The sequence below is a fragment of the Hypanus sabinus genome, chromosome 5, assembly GCF_030144855.1.
Source record: "Hypanus sabinus isolate sHypSab1 chromosome 5, sHypSab1.hap1, whole genome shotgun sequence".
In the NCBI taxonomy this organism is placed as follows: Eukaryota; Metazoa; Chordata; class Chondrichthyes; order Myliobatiformes; family Dasyatidae; genus Hypanus; species Hypanus sabinus.
In genome coordinates, this window is record NC_082710.1 from 52,823,886 (window position 1) to 52,837,773 (window position 13,888).

At 42.4% G+C, this 13,888-nt stretch overlaps 1 protein-coding gene across 4 annotated transcripts in view; it reads left to right on the plus strand.

Annotated features, from left to right (window-relative positions):
• dock8 (dedicator of cytokinesis 8) overlaps positions 1-13,888 on the plus strand; it is a 259,562-nt gene that overhangs the window by 161,771 nt on the left and 83,903 nt on the right. For all 4 annotated transcript variants that reach the window (XM_059969949.1, XM_059969950.1, XM_059969951.1 and 1 more), the window contains exons 18-21: positions 2,444-2,545; positions 8,394-8,489; positions 10,501-10,735; positions 12,898-13,062. In XM_059969949.1, coding sequence (XP_059825932.1) covers positions 2,444-2,545; positions 8,394-8,489; positions 10,501-10,735; positions 12,898-13,062 — 598 coding nt within the window. The remainder of the gene's footprint in view (positions 1-2,443; positions 2,546-8,393; positions 8,490-10,500; positions 10,736-12,897; positions 13,063-13,888) is intronic.

The following is a 13,888-nucleotide window of genomic DNA, read 5'->3' on the forward strand; positions in this document are numbered from 1 at the left end:
ATGTTTAAAATGTTAAGAAAGTACAACCTTCCCAGCACAGGCATGATCTCTGACAGCACAGGGGAGTAACCAAGTAAAGAATAACCACACCAAGGAGTCTTGATATCTCCAATCCCCTTTCCTTTGTACTGGCTGTAGCTTGAACTTTCAACCAGTAGAGGGACTGTAGTATCTGTAAACAAAATATTGAATGCTAATAGCTGTAGACTTGATGTGTTTAACCCTAATTTAGTAGGAATACCACTCGGAAGCATATTGCGATGGTACTGGGTTCAATGTCCGGCTACATGTACCCTCACTATAGGAAAGCTATACTGTATCCACCTACCTTTCAAAGATTAGCTTACTTCCCTGTCTAGTCTCTGTGGTGAGGGCTAGCTGTCAACAACCACTGTTTGAGTGGTGGGTTCCCCCTTCTTACCAAGGAGAAGATACTTACACCTAACTGGGTAGTTTAAACATAGTTCATTTCATTTTTGATGATAACACATTTAATCTCAGACAATTTATCTTAACACACATTTAACAAGATTTCCCAATTACAAAAGATTTACAGGCTACAAAGGATTTCCAAATACAGGTACAATTCTTACAAACTAATAGATCATACCAATGAGTTGTACTGCTAACGAGTTGTCCATTGCAGAAAACAAAGGCTGAGGCATGAGTTCTAGTCCCATCTTCCTGTCATTCTCCTTGACATCGCTAATGATCCCCAGTGCTTTCTAACATTAAACTATTTTTCCACTTGTTGGCATTATCTCATGTGATGTTTTTCAGATATCTTTTCTGAGACAAAGTAATCTACACAGATGGATTAAAGGCTTCTAGGGACAGGGATCCCAGACACCCAAAATTAATGTTTTGAGGGCTGACTCCGAGTGCACAAATATCCCAATGACTGATTGATCAGCTATATCTGAGATCACATTTGATGAGCTAAGTGACAAAATCTGTCTGGTCTGCAAACTTCCTTGAGCTCAGTCACAATGGTGAAAATAACCTCAAGTTTAAGTTTAATTATTATTAAACCAGACAGGAATACCATGAATACAACCAAGTATAACAGTGTTCCTCCAGGGCCAAGGTGTTCAACACAGTACCACCAACAGTCGTCAACAGCACAAAGCACATATAGCACACATAAAATAGCAAATAAACGTATGTTGTTTATGTTGTACAAATGCATGTATGTTGTATGTTTGTCACACAAAAAGATATACAGCCCAAGTCCCTGAGTGACATATCCTGCAAATTAATGGTGCATAGGTGTTTTTGGCAAAAACAAGTAGTTCTCTGCAGTCCACAGACGAACATACACACACTCACTCAGGCACACAATCCAGCTTGTCATTCCACCAATTGAACACTGGGGGCAGCACCAACAGGAGGGTCTAGCCCCCAATCCAAGTATGGACACCTCTGCCTTTGATGTCTCTCTCCTGGATTGCCTCTATAGGCAAACCCCTGGCTTGAGGCCTGGTCCTCACCACAACCAAGGCAACACTGCTCATCTGTCACCTGGTTTTCCAATAAGCAAGGGAAACTGACTTGCAGCATTTTACAATATCAATGTCCAAAAAGGGGTTGTGATATCAAGAGAAATGCCCAAGACAATCACTCACAGTTTGACTGTCTCCAATACTTTCCTGTTGCAGGCAGCGACATGGTCTGCACCAAATCCAGCTCCTCCAAAAACGAGCAGCTTGATGATGGGGTGGGTCTGCAGTACCTGAAGTTCTTAATGTCTAGTATTATCCAGTGATCTTAAAAAGGACATTTAAAAAAGTCAAAAATGTGTTTAGTTGGCCACCCAAAAGGCAGCTGCATCCAAATTTGCTGCCATTTTACCAGAAGTGTTGCCTGGTTTGATCCAGACCAATTAACTTATTAAGTGGCATGTTCACATTGCTTAAACATGGGCCTACAAGACTTCATTGTTTATTTGTTGTACAACAAGAAGCTAAGCAAGGAATATTGGATAGAAGCTTAACTTTGTCACCCTTTGGAAAGGGGACGTTACCATGTTTGAAAGCTGAGGTTAGCAAAAAGCCTCTTGGGCCCTTGAATGTGAGAATCCATCGCAATATACTAGGACTGGGATCACTGTAGGCAATGTTTTGTGGCAAATTTGAAGCTTTGGTCTTCAAATACCCATTTCCTCAGTCATCTGATATAGTTACGGCAGATGTAAATATCATCTTTGATGGCTCCTGAGATGAGGTAAGTCACACATCTTTTATGGGATCTCACTGTTCACCTTTAATTATTGGAGGGCAAGGTAGTGCGGGGGAGACAATTTAGTAGAGGATGCCCTGCCTCACACCTCAGAACCATTAGAACCAGAGTGGAAGCAAATCATCCTCAATCCCTCACTGAGTGTCTAAGAAGAAGGAAATAAGACTCAAATAAATTAATAGAATTTTCCACCTTTGATCCTTAGTGGTTGCCAATTCTTATGAATGAACGTCTTCAGACTGGTCGTTACTGTCTGCCTGTTGTTTTGGATAAGCTTCCCAGCAAATACTCGATGCACTCCCCAGAGGTAAGAGATTCTGTTGTACACTGCTCTCATGATGAGCTTTTACAGTGGGAGGTCTGACCTTATCAGGACCATGCTATGGGCAGATAGATAATCAGCTATGGATGGTTAGAGCATTTTAACTGCGTGACTAGTTCTCTCTTCATGTGGAGAGCTGGAAGCATGTTCTACAGTGACTTAGGTAGAGCCCCTGGTCAATAAAGTATGTCTGTCTTGTCTGTCTACCTGGGCCTAGTGTATATAGATCATGCATAATGTTTATGTAGATTGAATATGTGGATGCTTACAGTACAGAAGCAGACATTTTGACCAGTATTTGTGTTTCATTGAGTTGCTTCCTACCCTCCTTGATGTTACCCTACTAACAAGGTCCTCTTTTTGTTCCACCCCACCTAATTTGCCAGTTACATTTATCAGTACAGTAGTAGGTTCCTTGTTCCAGACACATTCAAAGATTCAAACTTTTCAAAGTTCATTTATTATCAAAGATGTATGAATTGCAAAAGCTTGAGATTTGTCTGGTTACAGGCAGCTGTAAAGCAAGGAACCCAAAATAACCCCATTTAAAAAACAAGACCAACCCCCCAATGTGGAGGGAAAGAAAAAAAGAAACACAAATCATGCAACAATAGAAGCAAGCAGCAGCAACAGCATTTAGAACCAAGTTGAGTCCTTGGGCCCAAATCCCTGGAGCAACCCAGAGTAGGCCCAAAGCTTCATTATTTAGTTCATCATATTAGCAGAGCAAGTCATCACAATGTTCACAGACATGAAGGACGGGGGCAATCTCATAGCCTCAGCGTTGCGGAGAGAGGAGCCCCTGGTCTACCTGGGCCGGCATTCAAGTAGTCCAAACAGTGGATGGTCTCTCACGTTAGAACCCGGGCTCCACGCGGGTCTAGAACACGTCACCCTGAGATTCGCTTCAGCCGGAGATTTCACTGCCGAGGAAGCCGTTCTCAACCTCTCCAAATCAGTTCGATGCTTGGAGCAATCCAGCCTCGCCCAACTCTTGACACCCTGCCATTCCAGTCAATCTGGGCCGCCTTTGAACTTGTCCAAACAGCGGATCTTGCCTGTCATTAGGACCCTGATTCTGAGTTAATTTCACATTCTCTTTTCACTGCTCTCTTTTTAGTGATGATATGAAGTGTATTGTGCCCCAATAGCATTTCCTTTGTTTTTTCAGTTTGGAAACTAGTTTTGTTTAATCCTTTCCCTCCCTTATTGAAAGATGGCGTGAAGACCCCAGCTCCACAGGTGTAAGTTATTTTTATACAAGCCTTAAGAGTGAGTGTTGACAGGCAATAATGCTTGAGTCTATTTAGTCAATACTATCCCTGTTCACTGTCCAGCAACATCCAGTTCCGCCAGAAGTTATTGACTTTGATAAAGAGTGGGAGTCTTTGAATTTGTGGGGCTCAGCAGCCAATGGTTAACCCATAACCATTGCTCTGGGTTTAACTCAGTGGCTAAGGAGCTTGCAAGGTGCAGATACAACTTGCTAAGAGCTCTTGATCAGATAGTAGTATTCTGACATCATATGACCTGCTAAAAGGAACTGTTCACAAAATGCTGGAAGAACTCAGCAGGTCCAGTGGAGAAGAATAAAGGGTTGGATTTGGGGTGAGACTCTTTATCAGGACTAGGAAGGAAGGGGGAAGAAGCTGGAATAAGAAGGTGTGAGGAGGCGCACAAGCTGGTAGGTGATAGGTAAAACCAGCTGAGGGGGAAGGAGGGATGAAGTGAAAAGCTGGGAGGTAGGATGTGGAAGAGGCAAAGGGCTGCAGAAGAAGGAATTTAATAGGAGAGGACAGTGAACCGGAGGAGAAAGGGAAGGAGGAGGGGCACCAGAAGGAATGTGAAGAAAAAAGAAAGGGTAAGAATAGGGAAAGGAAGAAGAGAGAAGGGGGACGGGGTGAAATTATTGGATGTTAGAGTAATAAATGTTCATACCATTATTGGCAGCAGTACATAATAATAAAAAAACTACAAATTGCAATAAGTATATATAAAAATTAAACTAAATATGTAGTACATAGAACATAGAATAGTACAGCACATTACAGGCTCTTCAGCCCACAATGTTGTGCCGACCCTCAAACCCCGCCTCCCATATAACCCCCCCCCCAATTTAAATTCCTCCATATACCTGTCCAGTAGTCTCTTAAACTTCACTAGTGTATCTGCCTCCACCACTGACTCAAGCAGTGCATTCCATACACCAACCACTCTCTGAGTAAAAAACCTTCCTCTAATATCCCCCTTGAACTTCCCTCCCTTACCATAAAGCCATGTCCTTTTGTACCGAGTAGTGGTGCCCTGGGGAAGAAGGGCTGGCTGTCCGCTCTGTCTATTCCTCTTAATATCTTGTACACCTCTATCATGTCTCCTCTCATCCTCCTTCTCTCCAGAGAGTAAAATCCTAGCTCTCTTAATCTCTGATCATAATGCATACTCTCTAAACCAGGCAGCATCCTGGTAAATCTCCTATGTACCCTTTCCAATGCTTCCACATCCTTCCTATAGTGAGGTGACCAGAATTGGACACAGTACTCCAAGTGTGGCCTAAACAGAGTTTTATAGAGCTGCATCATTACATTGCAACTCTTAAACTCTATCCCTTGACTTATGAAAGCTAACACCCCATAAGCTTTCTTAACTACCCTATCTACCTGTGTGGCAACTTTCAGGGATCTGTGGACATGTACCCCCAGATCCCTCTGCTCCTCCACACTACCAAGTATCCTGCCATTTATTTGTACTCTGCCTTGGAGTTTGTCCTTCCAAAGTGTATCACCTCACACTTCTCCGGGTTGAACTCCATCTGCCACTTCTCAGCCCACTTCTGCATCCTATCAATGTCTCCCTGCAATCTTCGACAATCCTCTACACTATCTACAACATCACCAACCTTTGTGTTGTCTGCAAACTTGCCAACACACCCTTCTACCCCCACATCCAGGTCGTTAATAAAAATCACGAAAAGTAGAGGTCCCAGAACAGATCCTTGTGGGACACCACTAGTCACAACCCTCCAATCTTAATGTACTCCCTCCACCACGACCCTCTGCCTTCTGCAGGCAAGCCGATTCTGAATCCACCTGGCCAAACTTCCCTGGATCCCATACCTTCTGACTTTCTGAATAAGCCTACCATGTCGAACCTTGTCAAATGCCTTACTAAAATCCATGTAAATCACATCCACTGCACTACCCTCATCCATATGCCTGGTCACCTCCTCAAAGAACTCTATCAGGCTTGTTAGACATGCCGTGCCCTTCACAAAGCCATGCTGACTGTCCCTGATAAGACCATGATTCTCTAAATGCCCATAGATCCCATCTCTGAAAATCTTTTCCAACAGCTTTCCCACCACAGATGTAAGGCTCACTGGTCTATAATTACCTAGACTACCCCCGCTACCTTTTTTGGACAAGGGGACAACATTCGCCTCCCTCCAATCCTCCGGTACCATTCCCATGGACAATAAGGTCATAAGGATGCTAGCCAGAGGCTCAGCAATCTCTTCCCTCACCTCGTGGAGCAGCCTGGGGAATATTCCATCAGGCCCCAGGGACTTATCTGTCCTAATGTATTTTAACAACTCCAACACCTCCTCTCACTTAATATTAACATGCTCCAGAACATCAACCTCACTCATATTGTCCTCACCATCATCAAGTTCCCTCTCATTGGTGAATACCGAAGAAAAGTATTCATTGAGGATCTCGCTCACTTCCACAACCTCCAGGCACATCTTCCCAACTTTATCTCTAATCGGTCCTACGTTCACTCCTGTCATCCTTTTGTTTTTCACATAATTGAAGAATGCCTTGGGGTTTTCCCTTACCCTGCTCGCCAAGGCCTTCTCATGCCCCCTTCTTGCTCTTCTCAGCCCCTTCTTAAGCTCCTTTCTTGCTACCCTATATTCCTCAATAGACCCATCTGATCCTTGCTTCCTAAACCTCATGTATGCTCCCGTCTTCCACCTGACTAGATTTTCCGCCTCACTTGACACCCATGGTTCCTTCACCCTACCATTCTTTATTTTCCTCGCCGGGACAAATTTATCCCTAACATCCTGCAAGAGATCCTTAAACATCAACCACGTGTCCATAGTACATTTCCCTCCAAAAACATCATCCCAATTCACACCCGCAAGTTCTAGCCTTATAGCCTCATAATTTGCCCTTCCCCAATTAAAAATTTTCCTGTCCAAGAGAGAGGGGAAAATAGTGAGGTAGTGTTCCTGGGTTCATTGTACATTCAGAAATCTGATGGCAGAGGGGAAGAAGCTGTTTCTGAAACCTTGAGAAACAAGAGAAAATCTGCAGATGCTGAAAGTCCAAGCAACACACTCACACTCGCACGTGCGCACGCACGAGCAGGCCAGGCAGCATCTATGAAAAAGAGCACAGTTTACATTTTGGGCCAAGACACTGTTCTGATGAAGGGCCTTGGCCCGAAACAACAACTGCTCTCTTTTCCATAGATGCTGCCCAGCCTGCTGAGTTCCTCCAGCATTTTGTGCAGGTTGCCTGAAACACCGACTGTGTGCCTTCAGGTTCCTGTACCTCCTCCTTGATGGTAGCAATGAAGAGAGGGCATGTTCTGGATTATGGGGGTCCTTAATGATGCCTCAGCCTTTCTGAGGCATCACCTTTTGAATGTGTCCAGGATGCTGGGCAGGCTGATGCCTGTGATGGAGTTGTGTTAATAGAGATCTGTGTCAGTATTTTAACAGCAGTAGTCCACCTGCTCTGGATCTCTGCTTGGACTGCATTGTGCTGACCCTGCTGTTGAAAATAGAAATGTCTTCGGGACTTGTTCTTCTACATTACAACACGCGTTCTGCCACTTCAAGCGTTTCCCAGACAATTAGGTGACTTGACAACCTTTCTGCCATTTCAGACACATGGTGTAATGCCATATAAATGGCAGAATTACATCATCCAATCTGTCACAGGAACATTTGGCACAGGGGCTGTCTGTTCACTCTGCTGTGGAGCAGGGAAAGGGCAGTTTGTTTATGGAAGGCAAAGCTCCCATGGTTATAAAGGAGGGGGTGGAGGACAGCAAAGCACATTAGTAATTACTGGTTTATTAGTAATTACCAAAAACTTCTTGTCGTCCATCCATAAATAATTTTTGAAGCGTATCTGGAATCCCTGATGAGTTCTTTATAGTGAGCTGGCAGGCTACGAGATTACACAGTTCAAAACCTGAAGTTTTCCATACTTAATGGCAATATTCTACACTTTTATTCTATTCTAGAAAATCTCCCTTCACTTGAACGCACAACAATGTTGGTTTTTCACAAACAGAGCTGATGCATTGTCTCATATTCTCACTTGCCTTCTGCACTCCCTTAATGGAAACCTACTGAAAACTGAGTTTACACAGACATTCAGATCGTGTACGGCTATCATTGTCATCAAGTCTTTGCCAAGCTGCCGTTAACCTGCTTGTGTCCTCCATGTTCTGCTGGAGAAATTCAAAACAGCTAATCCTGGTTATCCTCCAGGGCAAAAGTAATTTATGTTCTGAACACATGGAAAACTTCAATTACCCCTAGACTGGCATTTTTGTATTTTGCCTTCAGCATCCCTAAATGTTCCAGGCAGCAGTACGTAGGGTGGCAAGGTAAGATAAAGCTCGAAAGAAAGAGGATGGGAAGAAGGAGAAGAAACTGTTTTCAGTTGCCTAACAGCTAGAAACAAGCAAGCACGACTATTCAAATAAAATAACGTGTTTCTTTGAAGTGTGGCTTCATACCTCACCTACTCAGCAATTATTTCATATTACTTTAAATCCAAAAAAAAAGAATTTCCATTTTTGTTCAATACAGAAGATTCCAAACCAGTCTGCGCCAATCAAATGGGTGGATGGACACAAAGGTGTATTCAACTTGGAGATACAGGCAGTTTCTTCCGTGCACTCCCAGGTAAGTATCCAGTAGAGCTGAGCTGCAGTATTTTGTTCCGAATGTATAGCTTATTGCCACACGTAGGAGCAATGCTGACCTAAGAGTCATGTGTGGTGAAACCAAAACTTGGAATCCTGTCAGGGTGAGAGAAAGCTTTGAATTTTACCACTTATTTGATCTACCATTGCAAGATTACTTGTGCAAGAACAAGTAATCTTGTGCTGCTTGTGCAAGAACACTGCTGGTAGTTACAAACGCTCCCCTTAAAATTAAAGGTTTCTGTTTATTGGTGTAAAGTCATTGTTGTACGTCCACGAGAGAAAAACTTCTCAGCACTCTCTCTTGCATTGATTTGTCAATTGCATCATAAAAAGATAAGATCAGTATACTCTATCTAGACCCCAAATGATAACTAATAGGTCTGTCTCTCTGATTGGTAGAAATGCTTTTGTCCAGAGCTTTCTCTTGGTCATCTCCCTATTCCTGTTCAGTGCTGCTTCATCAGACATCAAATGTTTCTCTTACTTTACGTTTGTTGGCTTTGTCATTAATGCTTCTTAAAGCATAATGTCATTAAAATATTTGTTTTCACATGTACATGGAATTTAGTAATGAAAAAGATACATAAGCATTTCCAACAAGCGTAAACCTGGAGATCACAGATGCTGGAATCTGGAGTGAAAAATGAACAGACTGCAGGAGGAACTCAAAAGGCCAAGCAGCGTCTGACAATTTAAAGTTGAAAACCATTATCTGGACAGTTTATGCCACCTCACAGATTTACCTCGTGGATTTAAACATATGTAAATCTGGGAGCTGCTGCAAGACTATTAGCCAGAAGAAGTTCAATGCCTTATTGAGGTGCTATCTGGAGAAAAACTGGTACACTAACAACTGTGATGTACAGCTTTTCAATGCTGTTTAACAATCAATTTTCTGCCATCATTTCAGTCAAAGATTGGCAGAATTGGTATTGTTGAGTATGATTCCTTGGTGTAAGAAGCTGGCACCTCTCCCCTGATGTTGGACCAGAAAGATGATATGCATGGCTAGGTTTTATTCTTCAAAGGTTCCATTCATTCTCCTCAGAAAATGGCCTTCAAAATCAAAATATTTATTTTAATAATCAAGGTGCGTTGTCAAAGGAGTAGCAGAGAGAATGTGTGCAAGGATGAAAGCACAGGACCCAGGCAATGTCAGGACTCTTTATGTCCTGCCAGGTGAGCAATGGGTCCCTACTTTAGGGTATTGGACACATTGCCTGATCAGCACATGGTGAAGTGACTAGACTGGCCATCAGTCAGGACGGAAAACCAGTGGAGAGCACATTCACAAAGACTGTTGGAAGCGGGAGAGGTTGGACATTGCCAGTCTCAGATGTCATTATGGGAGCATACCTGCTTGGGATGTGGAAGGGGGACATCAGGGTGAAGGGAAAGGCCAACAATCAGAAAGAAGAAAACAGGGGAGAGACTGAAGACTTCCTTGTAAAATTTGTAGGAGAGGTCCTATTGCGGTGGCCCAGAGGAAAGCTGATGGAAAAACCGGCCAAGCTGTGATGTTGGCAGTTCCATGCCTCCTGATACCTTGGAGGCCCACACAGCAGCATTTAATTTTGAATCAGGCTCTAAATTGTAGTGTTGGAGTGAGACTGTTTAAATCCGTTGACAATATGTTCTGACTTTGCAGGGTGGGTACTCAAATGAAATAGTGGCTGCTTCCGTAACCATAAAAGTTCCACCCATTTGATGGTTTAACTCTATCCCTAGAATCACCCACCATCATTGGCTGATGGTTCTTTAGCTATAAACTTAGAGGATTTTGCAGAATCAATCACTAAATGCAGCTGCATAGACGGATCTTAAACCATTCCCTACAAATGAATCAGTTGCTGTTATCAATACATTTTTAACCCCAAAGCTTTGAAAGTTAGAAACCAAGACTAGTCTGACTACCATAGTTTTTAACTGGACAGCTCTAAATCACAAAGATAAGCCACGATCAATAATAGCAGATTTCTTTGTAACAGGACAACCACCTGGACAAGTTCTTTGCCCTGTGTCACACCCTGGAGGGCCGGGTGATATTCCCAATTCGGATCCTGGACCAGAAGATAATGGAACATGACCTAGAGCATGAGCTGAAGCTGAGTATAATCTCACTGCCTTCAGCCCGGCTTGAACCACTGGTACTGTTTCTGCACCAGGTCCTGGATAAGCTTTTCCAGCTGACAGTACAGCCAATTGTTGTCGCAGGCCAGACAGGTAGGCATGTGGAGTACTACTGCTGCTATCCTTATTTCTTATCTAATTCTTTGAAACTTGTTTCTTTTTTCAAATATAAAACCAAAGGCAATAGTCCAAAGACAAATAAAAATACAAAATGCTGGCAGAACTCAGCGGGCCAGACAGCATCTATGGGAGGAGATAATAACGACGTTTCGGGCCGAAAACCTTGGGATGAAACCCTTCATCAGGAGGGTTTCGGCCCGAAACATCGTTATTATCTCCTCCCACAGATGCTGTCTGGCCCGCTGAGTTCTGCCAGCATTTTGTGTTTCTATTTATCTCCAGCATCTGCAGATTCACTCGTGTTGATTCCAAAGACAAAATTTTTTTATTGTTCTTGCCTGCACTGCCTCAGTTTTTGATCTCTGTTGTTAATGTGCCTGATCTTGTTCACTATTGTATACTGTATATAAGCATTGCCAGCCCCAAGACCTTCGGGCATCAGAATCAGGTTTAATATCTCTGGCAGATGTTGTGAAAATTGTTAACTTAGTGACAGCAGTACACTACAACACTTGATAATATAGAAATTCAATATGCTATCCGAAGGTAGAGTGTTCCTGTGAAACTGTTTGTAAGCCGAAATGTCGTAAAGCAAAGAAGCAATTACCATTCATTTATATGGGAAAATTTTTGAGCGTTCCCAGACCCAAAAAATAACCTACCAAATCATTACAAAATAACTCATAAAACCTAAAATAACAGTAATATATAGTAAAAGCAGGAATGATATGATAAATACACAGCCTATATAAAGTAGAAATAACGTATGTATAGTGTAGTTTCACTTACCAGAATCGGGAAGATTTAGCCAAAAACAGATTTGTCGAAAAAATATCGGCATGTACATGCATGTGCACACACCTGCCCACACAAGGGTTCACAGTCACAGTAGCCTTCCTCGGAGTCAACACAAGTTTAAAGTGGGGCCTGCCACCATTTCTCGGACCTTTGAGGCGACGCTGCTTGGGATGCGCGCTGCCTCTCTAACGGCTCGCTGCAAAACAAACGCTGAGCACTATTTTCACTTTCCGCCTTTTTTCATAAAAGCAAAGATCCTCCGGATTTCTTTCGGTTAGCAAAAACAGGTACTAATGTAGGTCTTTCATAAAAGTGAAGCGGCGTAAAGCGGGGGACACCCATATATGAGAAATCATCCATTCAGAAATCAAACATAAGAGGGGAGGAAGCTGCTCCTGAATCGGTGAATGTGTGCCTTCAGGCTTCTGTACCTCCTTCCTGACGGTAACAATGAGAACAGGGGATGTCCTGGGTGATGGGGGTCCTTAATAATGGATGCCACCTTTTTGATGTTTCTGTGTTTCAGGAATTCTTGCCCATAACTTCTTTCTAAATTCAGTCATTTCACTGCCAGTGTTCATGCTATCAAAACCTAAACCTCTAGAATCACTTCCATGCATCCATTTACATCCATATTTTCCTCTTTTCTGCTCTTAAGGCACTACCTCTACAATTTCCCATTTCCCATCCCATATATGTCCTCCCTGTCATGGATTTATATTGTGTTTGCCAATGATTAACCTTTCATATGTGGTACAAAGGATAGAGAAGAAAGATTTATGTATTAGTTTTAGTGACATTAACCGATGATGTTTGGTTCATAAGTCACAAAATGAAGGAAGTATTAGTTAGATTTTAAATTATTTTAACTTCAAGTTCATTTTTGAATTCTCCTGAAACTTTTCCAGGAATCAATATCAGGTACATTTAGTTATTTATTATCTAGTGCTCACGTGCTAATACAATGTCCCTTTAATTATTTAAATCATATCAGAATACATCAGTTCAAATGATTCTCCAGGATTCTGTTTCTTTGGACTTTTAACTTCTGCTTTTAGCAATTACATGGATAAAAAGTTCAGTAAATAATGAGTTATTTACACAGTTTAAAATGTGGAGAAAAGGCGCAAAATCATGGTGCTCAATTCCAAGGGACTGAATTGAAATTTCACACCAGAGTATGAAAATGGCCAGGTCTGCCTCTCCCTGCATTTTACCATTATTATTCAAAATTTTCCAAATTTTTCTCTTTTACCTTGTTTTGTAGGAATGTGAAATTATTACACACATGTGGTACAATCTTTTTCATTCAAACAATCTGCACTATTTATTTGCAGCCAACCTTGCTCAATTCACATTCGAGTCTGTCGTCTCAATAGTTAACAGCCTTCATAATAGTCCAGGACTCAGCAAAGATCAGCATGGTCGCAATTGCTTACTGATGTCGTATGTCTACTACATGTTTCGCCTGTCTGATACCCTGAAAGAGGTGACAAAAGGTGGTAAGTCTTGATTTATTACTCCAGTCAGTGGATAGACCACAATGGAATAAAACTGGAAATGGTGCATTTAGCTGATGCACTGCTGATGTCTATTTAACTGTCATTAAGGAGAAGTTTCTCAAATAAGGACCGAAGCTCCAATCAGAGCAGTATGGTTGCCTCATTAAACACGAAAAACATGTTTCAGGGCCCTGAAATCACTTTGAATTACAGATGGATGGATATATCACTCTTCTTATTTAAACTTGTATATGCCGTCTAAGCCTCCTGACTAGGCAAAAACAGTTTTTTTAAATAATGTTGGTTAGAAGAAGGATTAATAGCCGCAGCTCTACACACCATCCTTTCACATCTGGAGAAGAAGGATGCTTATGTGAGAATGCTGTTCTTAGACTATAGTTCAGCATTCAACACCATAATTCCCTCCAGGCTTGACAAGAAGCTCAGAGACCTCAACCTTCACCCTGCCTGTGTAGGTAGATCCTCGATTTCCTGTCAGATTGATGGCAGCTGGTAAGAGTGGGCTCCCTCACCTCCGACCCTCAACACAGGTGCCCCTCAAGGCTGTGTACAAAGTCCCCTCCTTTACTCTGTACCCATGACTGTGTCACCACCCACAGCTCCAATCTGCTGATTAAATTTGTTAACGACACTAATCTGATTGGCCTAATCTCAAATAATAATGAGGCAGCCTACAGAGAAGAAGTCATCACCCTAAAACAGGGGTATCAAGAAAACAATCTTTCCCTCAATGTTGCAAAAACTAAGGAGTTGACTGTGGACAACAGGAGGAATGGAGACAGGGCGGCCCCTATTGACATCAATG